General features: G+C 48.0%; 1 protein-coding gene across 4 annotated transcripts in view; it reads right to left on the bottom strand.

The window, feature by feature from the left end:
- The window catches only part of PDE4B (phosphodiesterase 4B), a 221099-nt gene that overhangs the window by 52524 nt on the left and 142428 nt on the right, over nt 1-26147 (bottom strand). For 3 of the 4 annotated variants that reach the window (XM_052800444.1, XM_052800445.1, XM_052800446.1), the window contains 4 exons: nt 8659-8853; nt 6607-6643; nt 6409-6479; nt 2483-2532 (listed from right to left, as the gene is read on the bottom strand). In XM_052800444.1, the coding sequence (XP_052656404.1) occupies nt 2483-2532; nt 6409-6479; nt 6607-6643; nt 8659-8853 (353 nt within the window). Of the gene's footprint in view, nt 1-2482; nt 2533-3474; nt 3495-6408; nt 6480-6606; nt 6644-8658; nt 8854-26147 lie in introns of all 4 variants that reach the window. The other variant, XM_052800449.1, reaches the window with a different exon arrangement.

Here is a 26147-nt window from a genome sequence, read left to right as displayed (position 1 = left end):
CTTCCTTCACTGTGTCAGAGCTGCTGTCCCTTCTCAGCAATCTCAGTCCTGACGCCCTCAGAACAGGGGTGTGACAGTACGGCAGATGCAATGTCTTAGGCTGGCCAGGAAGAGATTGCTTCAGCCTAGAGACTAGATCCTGTGAGAGTTGGTAAAATTCATCAACAAAAATAACCTGAAACTGCGTTTAACTAAGAACCCCAGGCTTTTTCACTAATAATGTCAATATTGGTTTCTTTCCTGTAGGAAATATTACACAATTTCCTATCAATCTCAAAAATATTTCTTATTCTTATCTACAAACTATCACAATTTACTTAAGTTCTCATGATATAAGTCACATTTTTTGTTTCATTTGGAGACTTCACCTAAAGTCAGTTTAGATTCATGGTTAAGAACTCATTTACTTGAGGTGCCATGAATCCAGCCTGTACTCTTCTACTTTTGAAAAACTCCACAAGCTGCTGAGCTGCAGTTTTCTTCCACAGTCCTTTTGTTACCAAATAAAAATCTGCATACTGAAAATGCATCCAGCGTGGCTCATTTCCACATCTGGACATTTTCTTTTTTTACATCTCAGGGCAGATGTTAATATAATTTATTTTAGATATATTCACCTATCCACACATAATTACTAGCACTGAAACATTAAAAACCATGAGTCAGGATCACAAGGTTAAAAATGCTAAAAGCTGGATTCTTCTCAGTTGCTTTCTCTTTTTGAGCTTTGCAAGGTAACACAAATCTTGCTCTACAATTACGTGTGTCAGACCCTTCAGTCAAAAAGGAAGCTGAAATTTTCATGTATTCCCAGCATTAGAAGCTTGGGTTAGCTAAAAAGTAACAAGTTTCCTATGGCTCATGTTGGAAATACTGTAGAAAAACATCCACAAAGTGTTAAAAGGTTGAAAGCAATTGTTTCCACAGAAAGTGTTAAGAAAATTAACCTAAAAATTCCTGGAAGGGAATTCTCTCCTCATTATTAGATTCTCTAACTTATATAAACAGATCTATGGAAAGCTTACGAAATTTTCCATGATTTTTTCCACACAGGCCACAAAATCAAAGTCTTGCTAGAACAGATTTTTAAATAAGGTGACGAGTTGCATTCCTGCTAGCTCTGACTCGACACTGTTCCCAGAGAGGGAGTGAAAGAAGAGTTTAAGATCGTGTTGTCCAGTTTTGTTTCTGCATCAGAGGTTTCCACATTCCATTAACAAGTTTTGAAGAACCTAATCTGGAAGTCTCCAGGTCTATACGTGTCCCCAGACAGTAAATAATACACAGCATGAAAGGAAATGATAGTTAGTTATCCAGGCTTCACACACCGTAAAAATTAAGCTTTATTAGTCCCTCTAAGCACATAATTATTGGAAAGGCTGAGATTAAACCTTACAAATGGCACTCCTCCAAATCTTATCTACTTCTTTGTGGGAGTAACCTTTAAATTAGTGCAAGTAGGGCCAGCTCTGCTCTTGAGAGGGGTCCTACAAGGCCTCAGCACTGCATGGCTAAACCCAGGTGTAGAAATAAAGAAATTTGTCATAAACAAACAGCAGGCTGCCTCTGCTTCCCATCCTCAGTACTTCACCCCACCTGAGCAGCCCCCTGCTCCCACCACGACTGCTCCCTGCCTCCGCTCACTGGGCTCACACTGCTGCCTGCCCCACCTTGTTTTGGTACCCCAGGCAGACGCTGAGCCCCCTCGGGGGTCCCTTGCTCGCCCAGGCTCTAGCGCAAGCTGTACGCAGTGTGCTGCCCGGTGCCCTCCGTCCGGAGGCTTTGCTCGGTGTTATTCTCCTCCATGATCGTAGTCAAACCTACTTGAGTTTGCTGTGGTCTCTGACCCGACACGAGGGTGAGGACAAGGCGACTGAGGGACACCGTGTGCAGGGGGGGGGGGAGCAGACAGGAAAGAAGATGCGATTAGCCACACTCACTGACTTCTGCTCTTGTTTGACTGCTAAATGTAGATTTCAAAAGACTGCAAGCAAACAATGAAACAAAAAAATGCCGTTCCAGGGCATCCTAATAAAAGCAGAGGAAGTTTCACCTGAGAAAGGTTTTTGAGATTGCAATTTTTACACAGATCACATGGAAACAAACTGAAATAAACAGGATAAAAAAAACCCAGCTGTGTCTGAGCCTGTTCAAGGCTTGTAGGCTGGGGCTTGTCCAGGCCTGTGCAGCACAGGGACTCAGAAGAATAGCAGTCACTGTGGCCATGACTATCAAACCAAAATCATGTTCATCTTTTATGCTAACATACAAGGGTAAACGCAAAACCCAAACTATTAAAATAACAATATTTGAGCCTCATGGTTCTCTTGTATTGGTTTTGCACGAATAACTCAGAAGAAGCTCTACGAGCCCAGAACTGCACCAGGGGGAGGGGGCAGAGAAGCAGCTGTTAGTAAAATGATGTGCAACGAGCATCGTCTGCATTGGACCTTGCAGGTGATTATCAAAGTCACACACATACCTTGCAGGTTAACTCTGGAGACAGGTGGCTGACTCGTTGCTGGAGATCTCCTAAGAGGGATAAAGAATACTCTATAAATAGGTATTATTTTATCCTTTCAAACCCCGTTGGCAGTTCAAACTGCCAACTCCCACAGTTAAAAATCCTTTTTCATACTCACAAAGAAGACCAAAACACTTTAAAATGATCTGGCAGTTAATGAGCAGTATCAATATATCCATTAGGAAAACCCAGAGACGTACGTCCCCTGGCTAGGCACACACACATGCTGGAAAGAAGGTATACCAGGAAAGATGTGCCCTCATCCCATACTGCCTTTGCAACTTTCTGCTCAAAGTATGCCTGGAAGTCAGCAAGGGCCGGTCTCTGTGCTTGAAGGGGTCAGTGGGTCCCCCAGACTCAAGGGCTTCTCCTGAAAAGCTTTTCCCTACAAGGTCTGAACTGGACCCTGACGTAACGTCAAACACTACACCAGCAAAAAGGCTGCAGGGCAATGCCGTAGGTAAGGTGAGAAATGTAAAGCTTTAAACCCTACAGTTAACAGTTTGAATTGCACCTGGAAGCAAGTAAGAAGACGCTGCAGTCACTAGTGTAAGCCCTGAAACAGCTGAAGGACATTTTTTTGACTAGGAGCAACAATTTCATCAGAAAAGTCTGGATTTTGGAAGGACCAAAAGCTATTTGAAAAATTGGTTCAAGTCAAGCAAACAGGGCCTGACTGGAAAAAGGGTGCAGTATTTCTCCAAATGTCAAAATACTTTATTGTGAGATTTGCCAAATAAAACTGTTAACTTTTCAAGTTGAAACCATAATTTACTTGGGAAAAAAGAGACTTCTTTTTTAAAGAAGTTAAAAAAAAGAGTTGACACCAAACCCAAGATACTTCATTTTGGATTGAATGCAGTATTTCAGGCTGACCAAAAACGAAACTTTGGGCTTTTGCTTCCCTAAGAAGCTTCTGATACACTTTAACTGAAGCCAGATTTCCCCACACTCTCTCTTAGCCAACCTCCTAACCCCAATTTTTTGAGTCAGCCACTGAACTGAAACATCCATTATTTGCCAGCTCTCCTTTGAAGCTAAAATCAAAGCAAGTGAGCAGCTCAATTCTGCTGCAATTGTAGCTCCAGGGGGTTCTTCAGAAGTGCTCCAGGAAGGCCTTGCTAACCAGGTAAGATCTGCGTTAGAGTAACGCAGCTACAGTCCAGCTCCAAACCCTCGGCCCCAGCCTCCCGATCTGCCAGCAGCGCATGGGCCGGCGGGGCTCCAAAGCCTGCTCCTCAGCAGCAGGCTCCCCTGGGCGCAGCACCCGCTTGCCAGCTGGGATTTCAAAGGCTCGGTTTTTCTGGAGGGAGCTGCGGGACCCAGATTCTTCGAAGGGTTCAGCACAGGGCACACATTTTGGATGCCGACTTCCCTGAAAATCTGCCCCGACCTGCCTCTGCTGAGCCTTTGAAAAGCCAAATCTTGAAATCTCTAAAAAACAGAAACTCCCCAACAGGGACACCACGCTGTGGCTGCAGTGCTTCCAGTATCTGGGGAGACGTGCTCCAGGTATCTCCAAACCCCACGCTGAGTTGCACAGACATGCCTTCAGGGGGGTGGGGAGGGATGAACCAGTATTCAGTAGGGTATTCCCCGCTGCAGAGCCTGAAAAGGGAATGGCACCGCTCTTGGCATCCTCAAATCACGTCCTGGCTGTGCCCATCCTGGTTTCTGTGGCAGCCAGGGCACAGGCAACAGAGACCCAGAGATCTGGGTTTCGGCAGCACTTCTTAGTCCCTTCTTAGACACCACCACGTTCAAGTGTACATGGCTCCCGCTTCCCGCTCCTTCTCTCGCCGGCGGGTATTAAGAGGAGTAGGCGCCGGATGCTTTCTGACCGTGTCCTGGGCTGTGTCTGCCAAACTCAGGCACTCCGAAACCATTAATCATACTCTCCTCATTTCCAATCAGGAAACTGCCTTAAAAACCCTGACGTTAAAGTCCAAAAAGTATGACTTCTAGTTGTTTTTTTTTCCTCCAGCCCTTAGCATTCATATTTTCCAGCATTTCTGTAAATATGTGGGACAGCATCCTCTTTTTCTTTCTTGGGCCAGGAGGGGTGGAGGAGGAGGAAAAAAGAGGGGAGAGGAGGGGCTAAGGAAAAGCTAAGGTTCTCATGATCCCCAGAGCAGAAGTTGAAGTAAAATACCACGTATCATGAGATGTATGATAAAATCATGAGCTGGCAGCACGGCTGTAACCCAGCAGAGCTGTTTGGAAACTGTGCGGGAAGCTCTGCAGTGCCTGGAAGCACATTCCGCCACGGACTTGGATGTTTGGTATATAATGGTTTAAACATTTAACGACTTTTACTTTGGCTGGGCAAATGACTTTATACCTCAATCAAATCTGGGAATGTTTTCAAAAGGACACTGCAAGATGCCTGTGTGTCCTACAGGTTACGCCCTTGCTTCCTTCCGGCCCCATCCAATTGCAGATTCCTCATTAGGAACTGCTGAAATGCTCGAGCTGTTCAAAAAAGCAAAGCTTAAAAAAAGGAATCTATTTCAGCCATCTGTTTTTCTATTAACCTCCATCTTGGAACGCGGCGGTTCCTTCCCATCAGAATTTGCAAAGAGAAATCAACGGGAGGAAAACCTCACGCCTGGATAAAAAGCTGGGCTTTATGTAAAATACAAGATTGCACTGGAAGGCAGAAAGAAGAGTCCACGGTGGGCACCCTGGTGATGCCGCTCACGCGTGCAGCAGTGAAGCAAGCCCTTGGCGTCCCACTGAAGTGCACTTTTGCACCTCATCCTTCGCTTCAGGTGCCAGCGGGACACGTCGAGCAAGCAGCGCCTGCCAGTCCCAGGGTGGGATGGGTGGGTGCGTAACCGACGTCACCAGGAACGAATGATGCTGGTTTCATGCAAAACAGCTCTCTTGGGGCAAAACAGGCCAGAAAATGACGATGACTGGCTCATTATAAATAGCTAAGGGGAAACGGTGGTTCCGGACAAAGACGTAAAAAGGAGTTTGTTTGGTTTCTCCTGTTCAGCAGGTATAAAAAACAACATCCTCCTCTTAAGCTCAGCGCATCACCTTCCCCATTCGGTGCAATTACAGTGTCAAACGAAGCGACGTAGGATCCCTGGCTTGCCCGCAGCACAGGCCAGTTCTCTGGGCAGCCCTCACGGAGCCGAGCTGCAGGACGCTGCTGCCTGCCCTGCCAGGGAAATCCTTACCGTCCCCACAGCCTCGTGCTCGGGGTTTCCTTCCTCGGTGTCTACCCTTTGGCCGTGACCGCCTCTCTTGTGAAACAACGGTGGAAACGCACGGCAGCACCGCAGCTCGAACGAACACCGACGACGCCTCCGCTCTGAGCTGGGCGCTTAACGAACGCCTGGCACAGCCAAGGTGGTAGAGTGAGGATGATACCACATCACACCCGTGCAACATGCCCAGAAACGCGTCGCACTCCCTTTCCCGAGCAGAAATACATCGCTCCCTCCTCAGCCACACCGCGCTTTCCCGCTCTCTCCGGCCAGGCGCCATCACTGAGCAGTGAGGACCGCCATACCGGCAAGCCAAGAGCCTCTCTCGGGGACAAGGGGACACAAGACCGGCGTGAGGAAGGGGAAACGGGGGCTTCGCCGGGTCGGTGGCCATAACCCCGGCGGCGGTGTTCCCTGAGGGGAGCAACGACGGCGGAGAACGCGCGGCGGGCTGCGCTATGGCGCCCCCTGGCGTCCCGCCCAAACGGCGGAGTGGGCCCGCAGGCAGGGCGGCGGTAGCCCGGGGACCGGCGGCGGGGGGGAGTCCGAGCAGGGGCGGCGGCGGCCGGGTTCCCCGGCCGCCGCCGCCCCTGCTCGGTCTCCCCCCCCCGGCGCCGGTCCCTGCTGCGTGCGAGCCGTAAAGGAAGGAAAAACCGAGGGGCTTACTTGTTGGAGGTGCCGTGCAAATTGGTAAGGAGCGTGAAGTTGTTCCTCACGCTTCGCAGGCTCGCCAGCACCTGTGAGGGAGGCAAAACCGGAGACGTTATCTTCTCCGCCTGAGGTTTTCGTTGTTGGTTTTTTTTTTTTTGATTTGTGTTGTTGTGGTTTTTTTTAATTTGAGAGGCCAGCGGGCTGCCAACTCACCTGGGCGAAAGGTGTGACAATCAGGTCGTCCCCATGCCTAAGGAGAAACGGAGAAAACGTGTAAATTTACCTCAAACAGGGCGTCATTCACTTTTACAGAGGGAGGTTCCCCCCAGGCAGCGTCCGCGACAAAATAAAAACCCAAACCAACATTAACCCATGCAGCGTTTATTTAACACTACATAAAATCTTGTTCCTAATGGAAAGGTCTCACAGTGTATATCCAAAACAACCCGGCTGGAGCGACTGTTCAGATTGGCAACACCAGGCAATAAAAGCCAGGAAATTCAAAAGTTAAGGCAGCATGCTTGCACCGTGGTGGAAAAAAACCCCATAACGGTCCAGGGAAAGGTCAGCTTTGAATTTCCTGGCTTTTGTTATCTCTGTCACAGTCTTTAATGTTATTCAGACCCTGGGTTTTATCCGGGCGTTTTCATCACGGAAGATGTGAGCAGAAGTTCTGAGAAAAATACATCGTCACCGTCAATAAGAGGGATTTTTTTTTTTTTTTGGCGATATTATGTATAGCACTTGTGCATATATGAAAAATCCAGTATGATTTACCTAACTGAGACATGGCAGGGCAGAGCTACTGCTGTGCAGCACAGACCTGACAGCAGCTGGAAAGCAAGGCAATCCTGCGTGGCTGCCGGTGCCTCCCGTCCCTCTGGGAGTTTTGTCATGACGTCCACCTGATGCGCGGAGCGAGGGCAGGAGAGCAGGCATGGCTGCAGGCTGCCTCAGGCAACTCTGGAAAGGTGTCCGCCAGTGTTGGACCCCTTCAAAGGGGTATTCTCCCTGACTGTGCTGCCACAGATCACGTCCAACTTGTCCAGACTCAGGTATCAGTGCTGCTAAGCCTACATTTTAATGAAAGTTGTCTCAATGCTGATGTCAAAACCAGGTCAGCGTGGAGACGCTGGCTCCCCCGAGTGCCTGCAGTAAATGGACACCTCTAACTGCTATGAAGTTGGGGGAAATGAGGGTGGTGGGCACAGCTGGATGGGGCTTTCCCCGCCCCAGCACAGCTGTCTCCTCCAGCACACTGCTGGGAACATGGGGCAATTGTTAAAATCCACCATTTACACCAAACATGGCATTTGCATAATTTGGAGTGGTTACTCTGTCTCCGGTAAATATTTACTAAATGTTAACTAACAAGGAGGGATGTTCTCTTTCAGGAGAATTCTCCTCTTGGATCTCGTTAATATTTAGATTTCTATTTCATGATGAAACTTGCACAGCTTTCATAACAGTTAAACTTTTTTTCATGAGCACTTTTTAACAGCTTAATGGTCACTTTAAAACTTTAAACTGTGCCTTTTAAAATAAAGGGCTGCAAATCCAGGACACTCATTTAAGCTCCACACTCTGTGTTGTATTGATCCTCTCAAGCTCAACCATCTGTCTCGGCTTTTTGCTGCATTTTCCGCTCAGTTCTAGCGAACAACACATGACAAAAAACAGGATGGAGAAGAGTAATACTGTAAATGTAAGTACGGTCATGTTTCTATTGTCCAGGCCAATGGAGCATTACCTACTTAAGAAAAAGCAGAGATGATGTTAACCAGGCTCTGAGAACACACAGTGAGAGTGCAACAGAGAAAAGAGGGTGCAAGCAAGCCAAGCGCTGGAGCGACAGGGTTCTCCTGCCTGCAGGTCCAGCGGAGACATGGGCAGCTTGCAGCGGTCTCTGCCCTGAGCACAGCCCAGGCTTTACCCTGCAGTTAGCTGCAAGTGCTTCACGCCCCAAACACAAACTCCCACGTGAAGAGCTAATACCAAGAAATGTAAAATGCAAAAATTCTCTGTTATTTCAGGGTACAGATTTGAAAGCACTTCTGCTAAATTATGGAGAAAAGGGGAATATTTTAAGGAAGGGATGGGGAGAGGGAAGTCATGCTTTGGCAGACCATAAAAGCACCCATCTTGGGCACTATGAAATGTGAGTACCACCCCTAAGCTCCTCTTAACAGAGCTCTGAGGATTAGAGGAGGCCATGTAAAGCTCTTAGTTACTGTAAAATATGATGTGGACTGAATTTATGCTTACTGTTCACTTGGGAGAGAAGAGTTCCTGGACATCGTCTTTGGTGATAAGTCATAGTCGCTGTCGGACCTGTACAGGAACGACTCCCTGCGCTGGCTGTGGCCCGGGAACGTCGTGTGCAATACGAGTCCTGATGAGGAGCTGGCCTGCGGGTCCAGCGGGCTGCGACCTGGTGACGGGCCATTTTCCACATCGAAGCTGTGAACAAAACACATACTGTGTGTCACGCGCATCTGCCAAAAGATGTTTTTCAGTTCATGTGTCACGTTTGCGTTGCCCACACCGTGTCATTTGCTCAGTACAGGAGACGCAGGGCTACATTTACTGGAGCCTCGTGCTAGCATATTTCTATTGTACGCAAGCGGGACTCTGCATTATGATAAAACATTTACCCCTGAGGCTTCTTTCCTGACTACATCTGCTCAGTCTTCCTTCAGCCTGAATTTCTCTAAGCTCAGCACAGCTCCTGTCGCTCTCAGCATGAACAGGCAGCAGCTAAACACCATCACCAAGCTCTGCAGCTCTCCCCATGCCGCCCCGTGGCTGCAGTGTTTGCACAAGTCAGGGAGTTCGATTTGCCAGATCTCACTCCGAGCCTTACAGGCATAACAGGGACTGAAGAGGTTATGACATGCCACCATCCTCCAGCCAAGCCCTGTCCCCATCTGCTCTGGAAGCCAACTTTTGAAATCCTGAGAGATCGGTGAGGACTTGGCAGTTGTGCAAGCTGGATGCCCAAGTCTCTTTTCAGCCATAGTTCACGTCTTAGCCACGCAAGGTATTAGTTCAGTGCATTTTAAACAGCTGGGCTGCAAAATGGAGGACTGTTTAAAAAATTTTTAAAAAGCCCCAAACCTTCTGTCACTGTTTCCATTATACACTCACTTTCTTACGGTTTCATAACTTGGCTGCTGCAACTTGTGGCTGAAGTCACCCTGGACACTTTAGCAAGTGACACCCCTCGTAAACCCTGAAAATAAGCAGGTTGGCTTCATTTGCTTGGGCATTTCGATCTGATATAAATACCATATGTGTGACCATGTTCCAGCTAAGCCAAGTGAAGTACGGCTGTGTTCTGTATGAATTTTCTTGCTTTTGGAAGTCTGAGGCTTCATCTCATTTGCAGTGGGAGTTGAGTCCTCGCTCCTACCAGGGCACGTGCCTCTCCTCATTCCCAATGGTCTCCCAATTTATTGTGCCTGATGACCGCCCTTAACCGCACCACCCAGCTGGGCATGCACTCAGACTGCTGCCACAACATTGAGCTGCGATCCCTGCCATACATTTCTCCATCCCTCCCCGTTGCTGCCTGCCCCCACTCATCATATTAAGTCAAAAGGGGACCTGAGCATGGTGGCAGGGAAGACCCCGTCTCTCCCTCCACTCTGCAGAGCACGCAGAATGCTTTTCACTACTGCACGAGGAGGCAGATAAGGTATCCAGGCAAAAAAGCCAGCAAAAACTCTGGTAGACCTGAAAGTAATGCACAAAATTGTGAAAAAAATAAGAGAGTCTGTGTCCAGTTGAAACACGTATCTCGGCTTACTCTCCTTCTCTACTGTGAGTCCATACATACCAATACAGGTTGACCGAGGGATAAATGAGAAGAGGTAAACAAACACCAAACACTGCAGAAAGGAATCACAGGTAGAGGAGGTCTCAGAAAACCACTGACGTGAAGGTGCCATCGCTGAACTTGACCTGCATTATTTAGACATGAGGCTGCAGAGAACGAAAGACCAAGCAGGCTCAGAACAAAGGCACCCTCTCCCCTGTTCCAACAGTGACCAGACACCTCGAAGCACTAAGGCCTTCTATCTCCTGATCAGGAAATCTGATTAAAATCCAAACTTTATGGCATAGCCTGTCCATGGTTCTCTGGGTACTCGCAGGAAGGATGCAGAGCAGGGGACAAACTCTCTCACCATTCAAAACCCAGGCACCAACTACAACCTCAGTCTTCGGTTTTGCAGAAGGATTTCAGGTTCCTGTATAGTAAAACTGAATGCCTCTCCTGGAGAAGCACTGAGCTGTGGTGTGAGACCAAACTGCATCCAGCGATGCAAGAGGGGGACGCAGGAGCTGCCCTGGAAGCAGCAGCGATGGGGAAACACAGGCTGCATGCCCTGACGTGGCAGCTCCTGATGCAAGCTGCTTCCTGGCATACACCAACTACTTTGTATGAACCACAACCGACGAATTACTGAAAAATTTATCAAATACCAGTAATAACACATTGCGTGTGAGGGATTGCATACTTTGCTTAAGCAGCTACGTTTATAACATAAATATTTATTTACAGCTGTGTATGTGCTTGGGAGGGAGTGGGTGCTCAGACAGTTACTATTTTTGAGGTCTCCAGAAACTACTTGCTGGGGTGGAGCAATGAAAGACTAGGTCTCCTGGCAGTTATTCTGTTCCTCATGGCTGAAGATAGAGGGTAACTACTTTGGTCTCGTGCTATTTGGTCCCACATACGGTTCCTCAAGAATTAAAAAATGCATGGGATCATGCATTTCATTAATGCAATTAAAAAATGCAGAAGCACCAGTGCAAAGGTTTTTAGATTCTTTGGAAATCCAAAGGCAGGGCACCAGTATAATACAGTACGCACTGCAGGAGATTCCTACATCTACCATGCCTCACTGTAGCATTTACTTACCCAACTGCATAAGTACATCTTGAAACTGGTAATTGCTCAATTAATATTCTTTTCTTTTACTCTATTATCTGCTCTTTTACCAATGACAGCTTGAGTACATTTGTAGCCACAAAGTAATCAACAGAAGAAACTCAGCTCTGTAACTATGGCATCTACAAACAACAGCCAGCTGATAATTAATCCATACCTATTCAGAAAATTAACTCTGATTACTCAAAACATTTTATTGCAAAACCTTCAATCGAGAACATTTCGTTTACTGACACAAATAGAAATACAGCAATGAACTGAATCTGAGCATTTAGCTGAGCAGAGCTGCTTCTGGCTGTTTGATACTGCACCTGCTCCTTGCTGGTAGACATTAGCGATTGGTTTGGGAGAAAAAGTTAATACACGAGGTTTAAAAACTGTGTAAGAGGCGGAGGGAGGGAGGCAGGGGGCAAGGCTGATAAGGGGTTCTTTTGCGAAGACGACTACTCAGCAGTAAAGGAGTAAGTTTAGTAAGAGGGGAACTATCCACCAAAGATCTGGTTTTGCATGGCTTACTGTAGCACAGCTTCTATGCCTTGAGGTGGGTGGAAGATACTCAAATCCCCTTCCCCTTCCCCCTTTTACCATAAAAAAAGAAGTTCTCTGCCAGCCTAGGCCTATTCTGAGTCACTCCTGCAGAAATTCCCACCTAAATCCTGGAGATTTTCAGTACCTTCGGAGGACGTGAACAGTTTCGTAGCGGGAGGTGTAAGAGGGAGCCCTGATGCTCTGTGACCTGGGTAAAGGTGGAGGTTAAACCCTGGCAAAGGCAGTGCTCCCCAGGAAACAGTTTGCCTGAACCGTGCAAGTTTTCTGGATTTCTACAGGACTTGCAGCTCACGCTGGGATGAGCTGGAGACGTTCAGGCTGCGTTAGCGAGAAGCCCAGCACAGTTGACGCCCAGCTCGGAGTGCCGTGGCTGCTTCCAGCCACCCTGCGTGCACGCAGCCAGCTCCTGGCTGCACGCTGCCCGTGCTCCCCGTGCCAGCGCCTGGGACGTTGCAGCACGGATCACGCAGTTAATCCAGCTGGAAAGGCATTTTTATTTCTTTCCACAAGTTCAGCTTGCAGCCACGCTGGCCCCCTCATCTGGCTCCCACTCCTTGGGCCTGATCCAGCACGTAGCCAACCATGTGCTCAGCCATCAAGCTAACAGAACCCCCCCCCCCCCCCCCCAAAGTGAAGGCTAACCAGGAGTTTGTAGTTATCTCTCTACCAAGAGTGTCCAGTTTTGTGCACGTGAACAGGCACTCCCAGCGGTACGGCTGGGTGGGCAAGGTCTTCACCAGGATGGCCGAAACCCAGGTCTAAGTCTCTGCTGTAATGGCTTTTTAATAGTCACAAGAAGTCAAAAACGGGAAACTATTTTACCCCAGATGACCCAACATTAGGATAATGTGGCCTGAGATATGTAGAGCAAGAGCTTAACCTTGTGTTTTTCAAATCTCTGCTGCACGTTAAGTTCACCAATCACTCTTGGTTTGTACAATAGCCCATCTGGAATCATGTCCTGATGCAAAAAACATCTCCCAAACAAACATTTTCTGAAACTGGTAAGAATTGCAATTCAATTGTAAACTTGCCCTCTCAGAGCTGCATTTTCCACTAAATTTTTTCATCAGAAGTTAACTGATGAGCTCTGCTGGAAAAACTTAATCATCAGTGTGGCATCATGTTCAGAATACTCTGCAGATTGTCAGGGTCCTCTCCAAAGTTTGCAGCACCCCATAGTCTTTGCCTAAGTGGAAAATAGAGCTGCATTTGTCTAGTTAAAAATAAGGATGGCAAAGTACAAAGTACAAAGCACTACAATAGCCTAGAGAAAAAAAGCTAAAATTTTCTTTGCAGTTTATCTTCAAGCAGCAGCGCTCGCAGTCAAGACACCCTATTTGTGAAACAATGATGGCACAGGAGCTCCAAAGCAGTGGCAGCAAGCTCCAGAGGTAAAAAAATCAGCAAACGCTTGATCTGTTATTCTACAGTTGCTCTTCACCCCATGTCCATACCAAGGGATGGTGGATGAAATATCTTTGGCCGAAAGCACGGTCATCCACCATGATGTGCTGCTGCTTTCCCTTACCTCCCGTGCCGACCCCAGGGGCTCTTCTGCACGAGCATGTGGATGCTCAGCATGCTCAGGATTAAGTGGGCACTGTTGAGACTTAAAATTGTGTTACCTAAACACACAGGTCACAAACCTGGTACCTAAGGTCCCTATAAATCATTCAAGATAAGTTACATAAATACCTGTCCCCCGTAGATCTCCTCCCTAAAAAGCGTGCCTTGCTCTACGGTCTTGGGAGCTCCAGAGCACCGAGGTGACACCGTTCCCCGCCTGCCTCCAGCATGTGTTATCAGGTTTATTCAGCCACCATTTCCAAGGGCTGTGACAGTCTCAGGGGGTGACGGCGTGTCTGGAGGCCACCAAGGGCTTCTAAGGAGTTGAGCCCACTTGCACAGAGCCAAAACCTGGCTCCGTAGGAGGAAAGGCGACAGTGTCTGTATGGGACAGGCGTTAGTTAACCACTGACATGCATCAGTGGTGCAATCCCTATGCCAGAAAATAGTCGCAAATCAAAGACTTGACTGACAGACAAAAACAAGTCTCCTGAGGCCCTTCTGTTTTAACGGCAGATTCACGAATGTGCAGTTCATGAGCGCAGGTGAGCGGCACCCCTGAGGTGAGCATATTCTCAGGGTTACTGACCACCAGCAGAAACCCAGCAGCAGATGAAGAGGGGAACCTGTTGGACACAGAAAGCCACAAATCCCAGCGCCAGCCAAAGGGAACGGCAGGCCCACCGAGCAAAGCCCACCCCAGCAAGCGCACAGCCAGCGCGGCGAAGGCAAAGGGTGCAACGGCCGGGGCAGCGCCACAGCCCAGCGAGTCTCCATCCGCTCTCAGCACTGCAGAGCTGTGAAGGACGGTAGCCTGTTCCTTGGCTTTCTCTCCAGAGCCAGGCTACGGTTAAACTCAACATCCAGGCTCTCCGCTTACTCGCTCGGATGAGAGGAAAGCTGGTGGTGGTGGTGGAGGAGAGGAGGCGGCAGGGTCGGCAGCGGCAGGAGCAGGGTGGCTGCAGAGCAATGCTCAGCTGGGAGGTCAGTGCAAGCGACGGGGCAGCCGCACCTCCATCTCCTTTGTCCCTCTGCATTTTTTAATAAACCGGGATCTTAATAAAGTGAAGAGCAAAGAAGGAGACAGCAGGTGGCAGGAGTTAGCTGTAGCTGGCTCTGCCAAGCAGCTAAGGGGGCACTTGCTTTGGACCCGTGGAAAGATGCGATTGTAACACGGTAACGAACAGAGGAAATACGCAACGGCAAGCCAGGAGAAATCACGCTCAACTGTAAAATGCAACGAGGTTTCATGAGTCATTCTGCAAAACAAAGAAAATTAATAAAAGCAACCCCCATCTGTCCAAATTCTGCAGTTTTACAGTGATGACTACAATTTCTCAGCATTAAAAACTACTGCAGTCCTTTATCACAGGGGGAAGTCCAACCAAGCTGCTGTGGGACTCCCCATCGCCCTCCAGCCGTCCTTGCCCTCACCCAGCGATGGGGCCAGCTCCCTGCCGCATGCATGAGGACCTGTTCCCATCAAACCAGTCCTAAATCAATCCTAAATCAGCCCTGCTCCTTCTCACAGCACAGCATGACCCTCGCATGAAAACACGGCAGCTGCCAAGGTGTCCCGACAGAAGATGCTGCCTCCAACTTCTTCAACAATTCAGGCTTTCGAACTCTTTGATCTACCTCTGCGAGGGGGTCTTGGCACAAAACTTTTTGGTGGAGTAGCAATAAGGAAGAGGCAGTGTCGGGAACACATTGTCCCTGGATTAGCATTGCCCGCCAGCAGTCTTGTAATGTGGTAAGATTTGGCATAAAACCTGAGAAATAGGATTGTGCCATGATTTTGATGTAATTCAGAGTCATTTGAATAATCATTGCAAGTCAAATGGTTACCATGAGAGCTACACAGCCCCACAGTTTGTTTCTAGATCTGCAATATAAACCACAAAGATAGACACATTTAAGTCTATCAAACCAGGCAGGCTTGTGTATTTTTTGTTTATGTTACGAATTTACACTTTTCCTGAGGATGACAGCACTGACTCTACAAGAGGGCTTACCATCTGCTTTGCCTTCCCAGACTCATTCCTGAGGGCATTACTCCTGATCTTCTAACTGCAGTACCACCTTTACTATGGTACCAAATACGTTTCCAAAATAAAGTATTTCAGGAAGTTTGGGCAGACTCTGCTAATTATAAAGATCCTCTCATAATCATTAGAGCCCTGTTTCTCACCAAGACATTCAGCTGGATTTTTAACACCATTAGCAATGAAAAATGCTGTTTCTTACACCTTCAGATCTGTACAGGCACAACTGCTTCTCACTGCTATCTAATTCTGTGCACCTGTTTCCCATTATCAGAACAGCTTGCTGTTTTTTCTAAATAATCTTTCACGTGGAAGAGTCTGTGCTTGAAACCATCAGCACTTAATGAAACAGGATCAGACACGCAGCGGGCATGCCGGAGCTGAGCACACCGACAGCCGATGCAGATGCCCTAGCACCGGCACAAGGCTCCATGAGGCTGACCACTCTCCACGCCGTGGGTATTAGTCTTTTATTTCCCCTCCTGAGCTTCTCCCACCAAGGGGAAAATCTTGTTGCACTCAGGGGCCTCTCAAAAGTGTTTGAATCCCTCTGTCAGGTTTGTCCCTCGTGGCTCCTAACTCTTGTTTATCTCCAGAGCCTAAACACCCGTGCCTCCTGAAATACAGCCACCGAACTCCTTGCAGTCACCCCCCCCCCCCCCAGCACCGTGTATCACAGCTGCCTGGCACGGAAAACCCAGCAGCACTTACTTAAGTGTTTATAATGTAAACTGTCATCTGCTGCTAAACATGTTATTAAGCCTCTGCATGTATCACAAAGCAAAAATATATGTTTATTTGACTTTGTTATCTCTGAATACAGAAGTTCACTCTTCCTAGCAGCTCTCTTGTTCAATGGGTACAACAGAGGCAGAATAACCAGAGCCCCCTGCCACGATCCGTGGCCTGCCTGCTGTCGTGGAGGATGGGGCCAGGAATTCACTTGCCTTGTGCTTACAAACTGCTTTGAATTGCAGTTTGCCTGATTCCACCACCCGGAATCCAAGGCAGACCTGAGAGCTGGTGGCGTTCCCTTTGCAACCCCGGTCCCTCTTCAGCGTAGCACAAAGATAAAAATGAATATACGCAGCCAGAGCCCTTACAGCTTTCCAGCATAACTCGTCAGCAGTACCCTAGCGAGGCTCATGGTTTGTACGGCAGCAAACGTAGTTCAGCTACCAGCTCAGCACGAGCACTGTCGGGTTTTAAGGGATGTTACAAAGCGCTCATTTAGTTTTTTAAAGCCCTATTCACTACAAAGAAGCCATTGTGCTACTTGCTTGTTCAGTGTCTGCAGCAATTACTGCCTGAAACTCTCAGCATCTTGCACATCAGGTCCCTGAGCTGTTATTTCTCCCCATGGCCATTCACTCACCGGCACTGGTGAAAGCCACCGCGCTGCGGAGCCACCGTGCATGCCTAAGGACGGCACGCAGTGCTGCGCCGAGCTGGCTGCAGCCTTGCACTGTGCCCAAACAGTCACCAGGAGATGGTTGGAAAAGTACAGGAGAGAGGTAAAAATGAGTTTGGATTTTCTTCTAGCACGGAGGGTTCCAAAAATCTAATCCTTTTCATGTTTACTACAGATAAGTAGCTTGACGTTATCCTGTAACAAGCTAACATCATGTGGTTATTTAAGTCCCCCAAAGAAGAAATCCTGAATTCTATAAACCAGTTGTTATTTTTCCGAATGTACATCCTGGGCTGTTTTATCATCTTACTATGGTTCACTGCCATTAATCTCTGGAAAATGCAAGGCATAGTCAAACACAGCAGACACCCTCCCTATTTTCACTTCCAGAGCTTGTAAATGCAGACGGGTGTGAGCGTGATCACTCTTAGCACAGCCAGCAATGCCGCTTCCTAAGGGCTTTTTCCTCCTGAAAATATTCTAGCTAGCAACCGACAGAGCAGCTGCTTTTCTTCCCTACTGCTGCTGCCCAAGCTGAGGTATTAACGAGGTCTTACCCTCCCTGTGCAGCACTTCCACAGCTCTTCTCCTCGCCTTGCGGGTGTTTCTGCCCAGCACCCTCCACCCTGCTCACAGCTCATCAGGACCCATTCTGCTCCGGCACACGGGCTGTGCTTTTGGTGTGCTGAAGGACCCGGCCGGTTCTCCCCAAAGGGACAATTGCCACCTTTTCCCTGCTGGAAAGGTGCTGGACAGGCAGTCGCATGCCCGTGGCCAGCGGTACAGGTGGCATGGGGACAGCACGGTGCTCCTCAGCAGACACTCGCCGGATTTTGGCATCACCTGCTCTGCGAAACGGTGCTGTTCTGCGGCACAGATGTTTACAATCAAGTTATGGGACAGTATTTATCCCAGTCTGGCCTGGCTGTTATGCTCTGTTCAGTGTCAGTTCAGCTTTTACAGTTGCATCTAAGCATCGTAAGTAACATTTTACAGACACTTTTTGCCAATAGGCAGGACAGGGGTGTTGGCTCCCGTGGAGGAGGCTGCCTGCGGCGGCCTCGTGTGATGGGGACCCCGGTACAGGGCTGCAGCTGAGCCCGGTGCCTTCTGGTGGGGCTCCAGGACACCTTACAGCATTCCTGCCTACGGCCAAGCCCCCCTCCCTCCCCAGAGCCAGCTTGGGGTGGGTAATTCCACCCAGCAAGTGGGTACACGGGGTCCAGTCTCGCCTTTTCCCCACCAGGGTATTACTGGTAACAAAAGGGGAATTACAGTCATATATTGCACCTTTTATTAATGCCTCTGAAAGTATCTCATATACTTATTAAGTGTAACCTGCTCTTAACACTCTTCCCAAAGTGTATCGTGCACTAATGGCAAATGCAAGCCAGCCGCACGAGTCTCAAGGGTCACATACAGCAAACGACCTCTGCTTCCAGTACGTAGGAAAGTGTTGCCGTATCTGTACGGAACTGGAGCATCAGGAGGCTGCCGGCCAGAGTCATGGTTTATTTCATCCTGACCTTAAAAAGAGGATTGCCTGGCAGGACTCCAAGAGGCACTTTTGCCTTTTCAAACAGGCCAGCAAGCTCACAACGAGCCACTTTGCTCTGCCATAACTCCGTCCGGCTGCAACAGGCTGCACAAAGGCACCAGCTACAAATCAAATAGCTGTTCTGCTGTCAGACTGGAGACAGGAATAAAATGACAGTAATTTTTAACAAGTTACAGAGACCACAGATTTTTCCATTTTACCTGGCTATTCTGAACTGGGAGGACAGACAGCCTTTCTGTCAGAAGATTTACAGGTTTTCTGCACTCATGTTTGAAACTACCCTCAGCCCATCTACAACACCCAGAAGTCCAACAGTGGATGTGTGGAAAGCTGCTGCACTGAGAAATGCACCAAGCCTTTTCACTTGATTCATAAAATAATTATTTGACCTGTTTTTTGGATTTATCTCCATAATTTGTATCTGTTCCCTGCCAGCAAAAAGACAATGAAATGTCCGAAGATGGTATTCAGATTATTAAATCCTTTGGAGACTCGACCCTCCCCAAAATAATTAATCAGCTGGGCACATTTCAGCGAAATTTTACTTGCTTCACGTCTTTCAAATGTCTGTACTCTTCATCTTTTATATCAACAGGAAAAGACACTGTACATAGCAAATGGCAACGTATACTGACATGATTTCAAGGGCAATCTTCTTTATAGCTCTTATTGATCATTTCAGGTCCAGGAGAAGCTTAATGCAAAAGTAGCCTCCTCCAAATCACAACCATCTGCCAACTGGTACTATTTGAGGACAAAATATTAAGGATGGAAAAACCTGGCCCTTTGGCAGAAAGTCGCATGTTTACTCTAAGTGGTTTGGCACATGTACGGAATGGATGGTCGGAAACAGCACCCTCTTCCAGGGTACTGCAATAACGAACGATACCAGTACCCTGTGGCTAATACAGCTTCACCTGAATATTTGCTATAAGTACTTCACTGGCAATCACGGTATTTGTCGTCACTGAAGCTAAACAAATGCAGAAAAATGGCTCACAGGTACGATTTTAAATTGGAGCTCCTTACTCGTTCTGGTCAACCACAGCCGCAGCCATCACTGCGCTTCTCGCTGCTCGTTTGGTTTATTACCATTAACATGTCAGGGTCTTGACGGTAAGGCCAGAGGGGCTCAGCTCGTTCATCCTGCCGAAACGCCCGCTGAGGGATGATGCCCTGCTTCCATACGTGTACCGGGGGCAAAGGCCAGCAGAGGAGGTGAGATCTTCAAGCTAAAGGACAATGCTGGCACAAGAACAAGTGGGTGTAAAACAGACAGGAATTAATTGAGGCTGGAAATGAGAGGAAAAATTTTTGCCTCGAGAGCAGACAGATCACTGAACAGCTTTCCTGTAGGAGTGATGGGGGTAAACACCAACTTGATGTTGTTACTGGTGGGATTAATAGCATAATTGACTACAACATTGCGGGACAGAGCCTCATCCCACAACTGGCACTCGGGCTTTGCCCCTGACGGACACGGGAGGGAACCCGGGTCCCGGCTCACTTGGAGGCAGTCGATTCCTGCGGTGCCCACGTTTCCCCGTCAGCGTCTGTGCGTCACCACGGATGAGCCGTATCCCACTGAACATCCATCCACTCTCTAGAAGCACGCTTATTTGGGGGGATGTCACAGGGACGAGCTGCCAGGTTTGGGGTCTCCTTGCCCCCCTCCTGCCTCCCCAGCGCCGCACAGGGAAGGCAGAAAGCCGGCTACCAAAGCCCTTCTCTCTTGCGCTAAGCCGAAGCCCGGCCAGCACAGCAGGCACAAGCGAGACACAAGCAAGGGGCTGGCGTCAGAAGCACGTTGCACCATCCCAAATGAGACACCTCCGGCATCGCCTCTGCCACCGACGCCGTTACCGTAGCTCTAGATAACCCCCATAGCTCAGCACGCGCGCAGGCAGAGGCAGTAAATACAAAGCGTGCCATCTGCTGACATGCACAATACAGTATTTCCATACATTTGCATTTTTACTAACGACAGCGAGCTGGAAGGGACAGCCGAGCGCAGCCTCGGCAGTGACCAGCAGTGACATACTCTGCCTGCCCACACTCCCTCCCTTCCTCCTCAGGCTGTTTGAAAACAAAAGGGAGAAAAAGAGGGTGAATTTAAAAACAGGTTTTTATTTTCTGCTACTAAATCACATGCTCTGAAATGAGCTTTAATAATTCTGGGCAGCAAACTCAATTTAGCAGAAGGAAAACCTTCTACGACATGGAGAGAAGACAGAAATGGTGGGCAGGAAGAGCAAAAAAGACAGAAATGGTGGGCAGCAAGAACAAAACCTCCTATAGGAGTGACTATGGGCCCAAAAAGCCAGGCAGGGCAAAAGTTTTGCAGCATATTTCATGTAGTTTATGCCAAATGGTGAGCTCATACAGTAAAAACAAGGCCCCAGATTTTCCAGGTGTGGCGGAGCTCAGGATGTCGGTCCTTGCAGGCCTGCCAGTTATTGACCGCAGAACACTTTCGGAAGGAGGCAAACATTATTACCCATTACATAAGATATCCATTATCTGTTTGGTTTGGTTTTTTTTTTCCTTTAACCTTTCTAGCATCCTTACAGCTTGCTTCTCCACCCAAAACAAGTCTTCCAAACCGGAGTGTGTGTCCGCACAGGCCAGCCCCTCTGCGTGGTTCTCATCCCAGTTCTCCTGCTCTCACCGAGACGGCGCAGGAATCTTTGCTCCCTTCCTGGCTCCCATCGCGCAGCTGAAACTCCCAGCTTGCCACTTCCTCTACACGCAGTTTCACAACCATCTTGTGACTCCCCTACAGCATGTCTGTGCTTGCAACAGTCTGCGTCTTCTTATTGCCAAATTATCTCCTTGCTCAAGACCTACCTCAGATCATCGTCTTGCCATGAAGCCCTTCAGAAAAGCTCCTGCCAGCCTCCTACACAGCCTCCTCACGCGCTGCATCTCAACCAACTCCTCTGTGCTGCGTTCCTAAAAACCTCCTGGGAAGGATTTATTTCTCTGATGTGAAAGCAGATAGTGCACTGTTGGCACCCAAAATATCATTTAATAACACAGTTATTTTCTCTAGACCTGCAAATCTTCCCAAGACCTGCTTCAGGGCTCATTTTGATCTTCCTTAATTAGTGATCCCTTAGAAGCTCTGTTTCGTGTTGAAAATCACTTGCTGGAATCACTATTTTGGAGTCACTTACTACAAATCATAAAGCTGCACTGTTCAAAAGAAATAGAGACGTGGGAGCACAGAGCAAAATACATTGCAGCCCCAAACTATGAATTATATTAAATGCAGCTCTAAATCATCAAGTCCAGTAATAGCAAACAATGCAGCAATACAGCCCACAAACACTTGGAGGTTAGGAAGAAATATTAGCAGAGTACTTGCTACAATTGATTACCATTTAATAACGCAGAAGGTGAAGTTTTCAGTGTGAATAAGCATAAATGTATAGGCACGGCACAAAATCATTATACCTGATTGCAGTTTAAGACTGACGTCATTATAGTAAAACTTTCATTCCTGAGCTAATAGGATTTAGACATCCTGAGTATTTTATTGTATTGATAAAGGTTTGTACTGAGCTAATGAGGTAATCAACATCCAAAATGGATCCTTTTAAAAAATATTGACAAATTGTGCGAAAACATTCAGTGATGCAAAACCTGAAGACAGTATGCACAGATGCGTTATTCCAAGGGGGAGAAAGAAATGTTTGATTTCGCTGATGAAACACGTGAGTGTAAACACCTGAAACTAGTAAGGAGCTGCTGAAAGCCCCAGGGAGGCAGGGCAGGCAGCAGTGGGTCCAGCACCGCGCACGCAGCCCAGGCCCCAGCGATGCCCGGGCACAGAGCAAACACGCCGGCGCAGCCCAACACCTCCTGCGAGGGCTGAGCCCAGTGGTACGTGCTCGATACCGGTTTTCAGATCAATAATTCTATAAGTTGTAGACCTGAGCGTTCTTCCTGCAGCTCAGCACCGAACGGGGGTGTTTAACCCTTCGTCTGCTTGCAGAAAAGCTGCATGTGCTAGATTGCTGCTAGCCATATCATTTAAATTGGAGAGATGGATTAAAATTAGCCTCTTCAAGCTCAGATTAAACCCCAGCAGGAGACTGGAAGGAGACTTAGCACCAGCCCACAGCCTTCCAGCCCAGCTCAGGCATCTGCCTTCTCCAGCCCAAACCGAGATGCAGTGCCTGAAACTTTGCCCCTTGCTCTCCGTGCTTTTGCTGAACTCCAGCAGAAATCCGACTCCTTCCTTCCTTCATGTAAGAGATCGGGCCAGCTCTGAGTTTTCAGGTTAGGAAACCTTTCTGCAAATATGTTGATGTACTTGGAACTGGATGATGGCCAAGAAACCAATCAGTCCCAGGGCAAGCAGGACTGCCTGCTATCTGTCTGCCAGCCGCCGGGAGCGTCTGGAAAAGATCAAGATTACAGACCCAGGGTGGGAGACAAACAACGGGTATTCCCTTTATACCGCTCAGCCAGAATAAATGTGACACGCTATATTAATAACCTGGCGTCACCCGGCAAAACATCTGACCAAGGGGAACATAAAATGCCACGCAGATATCAAGGGCCTGACGGCAAGTCATGTGAAGAGCAAACAAGATAGCTGGGTGGCATGAGATGCAACCGGGGAACAAAACCCTAATGTCAAGCCCTTTTGTGCTTAGCAGAGTCAGCCCAAAATGGTTTGTGATTTTCGCTTTCTGCCAAGGTACTGCTTTAATTGGGCAAGGGAGACTGCTCAGCATATTCAATAGCAGAGCGGAGAGGAAAATGGCATGTGCCAGGCTGAGAAGCCATGTAGAAGTCACCCTGCTTAAGTGCAAAGATTTATTACTGGTAGGAACACATCTTATTCATCACAGCTTTTTACTTTACGATTGTAAGAAATGTTCTCTGTGACCTACTCTAACAACGCAACCTTTTTTTTGTGCGTGCTGTTAACCAGCCACCCACGGAAACCAAATTCTGTCTAAATTTATGCCCACAGGCTCCACTAGTCTCAGTAAGCAAAGCCAGAATTAATTCCCATCCCTTTTCACTTCCTTGGATGAGGTGGAAGCAAAAAGCCACCGACCATTGAGACAGCCTGAGAACACAACCACGGACACGTTGGTGGATCTCATCCCCGCTGTGACTCTCCCACACGCTGGCCCGGTGGCTCGCTGGTGGCAGGGACCACGTCAAGCTGCCTTAACTGCTCTTAACCTGCATGGCGAGGGCAACTCTTGCGAGGGTTGACGGAGCAGAGTTCTCTCTGGGAGCAGGGGCTGAAACCTTCTGGGTGCCTTCAAGACATCAAAAGTTGGACTAACTCCTAAATTACAGTGGTGACCCTCGGAAGGATGTGGCTTCTCAAGCAAATTTGTGATGTAGAAAATGTGAGCGAGCATAACTGAGCTGCTTATTGACTTGAATTTAATAGATTAGTTAATAAACCCCAGTACTTTGTCACGGAAGTAACATCCTAGCAATGCTCCTTCTAGACTCTTGTAGCAGCTCCATAATCATCTGAATAGCGTCTTTAGTACTTGAACCTCTTTCCAGCATAAAGGCAGTTCAATAGCAGCATTCAAGCCTAGAGTATCTGGACTGGCTGCGCTCCGTCTTCACAGGAGTATGAAATTCTTGCCAGAGTCTATGAAAGAAAAATCACTTAGCACAAATAAGGTCTTTTTTTAAAACCACTGATTAAATAGATATTCACAAGATAGAGCACAATGGCTTTGATGGAGCCATTGCAACCTATTACATAAATCCTCATTCATGCCCATGAGAGCTTTTCCTTTTCTTTTTTAATAACAGAAGAGAAAATGCAGCCATGTAAAAGATATTAAATTGCATTAAAATGTGTGACTGGTGAGTTCATGACTTAAGCTCAGAGAAGCAAAGAGATGGAGAGTTTGGGCTGGAAATCTCGGCTGCTGCTCGGTCCCCAGCTGCGAGCTCGCAGGAGCCGTGCTGTGGCCTTGGCTCACTGGCACCGGAGCTCGCTTGCTCGCTTGCACTCAGCGCCGCAGCACCAGAGCTGCAGAATTACACCTCTTCTGAAGAAGAAGATATAATTGCCGAGTTTATTTACAGATGCACGGGAGTGCTGACAAGGAAAGCAAAGCGTTATGGGAGGGGGCTGTCGATATTTAGAAACTCCGTCCCTATTCTATAAATGTTCCTTGTCTGCGTGTATACTGCTACAGCCCCAGCACCTTCCAGCCATGCATTAAGTGACACGGCTAACGTACATTAGCAGCACGCTATTTATACCTCCACATACTGTTGTACTGACATGCCAGAACTGATTGAAGGCAATACTTTTGCTAGAGCTTTGGCAATTTTCTCTGTTTCCTTCTGAGAATGGATTTCTTTTTGCCAGAATCCACTTCTTAACGCATTTAATCTGAAATAAATATATAACATTGCATCAGTCATCAGCTGACCTCATTAGCTGGGCTTGCTCTACTGGAGCTAAAACTGGTCTGGGAAAGCAGCAGTAAGTGTAGAGTTTAATAAAATGGTTTTTAAAACACTACGTAATTTTATTGCAGTAAAGCAAAAGGGGGTCAGCTTGTTCTTCCAGACTCCACTCCAAACAATTTACTATCTTTACAGATGAAAAAACATGTAGGCAGCCTTTTGTGATTTGAGTGAATCTAGGACATTCAATATATACCCACTTCAAAACTTTACTCATAGATGTCTGTTCCTTCAGCTAATATTTATTCTCTAGATTTTCAAGAAAGCCCTTTTATGCACTCTACTTGGCTAGATACAGCCACAGCATCTCCTTTGCTGCCACTTTCCTCCAGTAAGTCTCTATTCTCATAAGCATCTCTAACTGCAAATCAATGAAATCAAGCTGCAACCAGGCAGACTCGCCCTCCCCAGAGTTACGGTGTCGTACAACACCGGGAGCTCGATGGCCCTACCAAGGCAGTCGTGAGAGACTTGGCAGTTTGGCCCAACACCAGGACTCAAACCAGAAGTCAGTATCCTTGCTCAGACAGCATCAAGAAGCACGTTGATCTCAAGAGAACTGTAGCTTCGGGAGCAGACAACGTGTAATGAAGAAGTTCCTAACCCTGCCTTTCTTCTCTTGGCTGGACATCGGAGCTCTGCAGCCAAGTGGCCCTACGGGAGGTGGAGAGGCACGTGCCAGAGCGGCTTGGTGACACGGGACGGCCAAGCGCAATGCTCCCTGGACCTGTGGGGCATCCTCTCTGTCTTGCTTCTTGCAAGAGGGGGACTAGTTTGTGCCTGCTACGAGTGGTGGGCGTCTTTCCAAATGCTGTGCAGTCTGTACGCATCCACACAGTGGTTCTTCGCAACCAGGCAGGACGCAGCTTCTTCTCGCGGATTCGCCGACCCAAGCCACTCTCTTGAGACAAGCTGTGGTCGCCACTTCACACTCACTGGCCCTTGATGGGGACAGCACGCAGAACCAACCACTTTTTTCTGCTCCTTGCTATCAGAAAGGGTTAACAAGAAACATTTGTTTAGGAGACAGACAGGCTCTTGGTCCCAAAACTAGACACAGGTCACAAGTAAGAAAGACACGTATTGAATGTCTCTGGGTGCTTAGCCTTTCTCTGCTCTGCTTTGTAAGGCACAACTCAGCTGGCAAACCCGGGAATTTAGTTTGCTGGCGTCACCCTCCACGTGAATTCATTCCTT

This window comes from Harpia harpyja, chromosome 11 (assembly GCF_026419915.1).
Source record: "Harpia harpyja isolate bHarHar1 chromosome 11, bHarHar1 primary haplotype, whole genome shotgun sequence".
In the NCBI taxonomy this organism is placed as follows: Eukaryota; Metazoa; Chordata; class Aves; order Accipitriformes; family Accipitridae; genus Harpia; species Harpia harpyja.
Note: the sequence above shows the minus strand (reverse complement) of the source record. Positions and strands in the feature narration are given on the sequence as shown.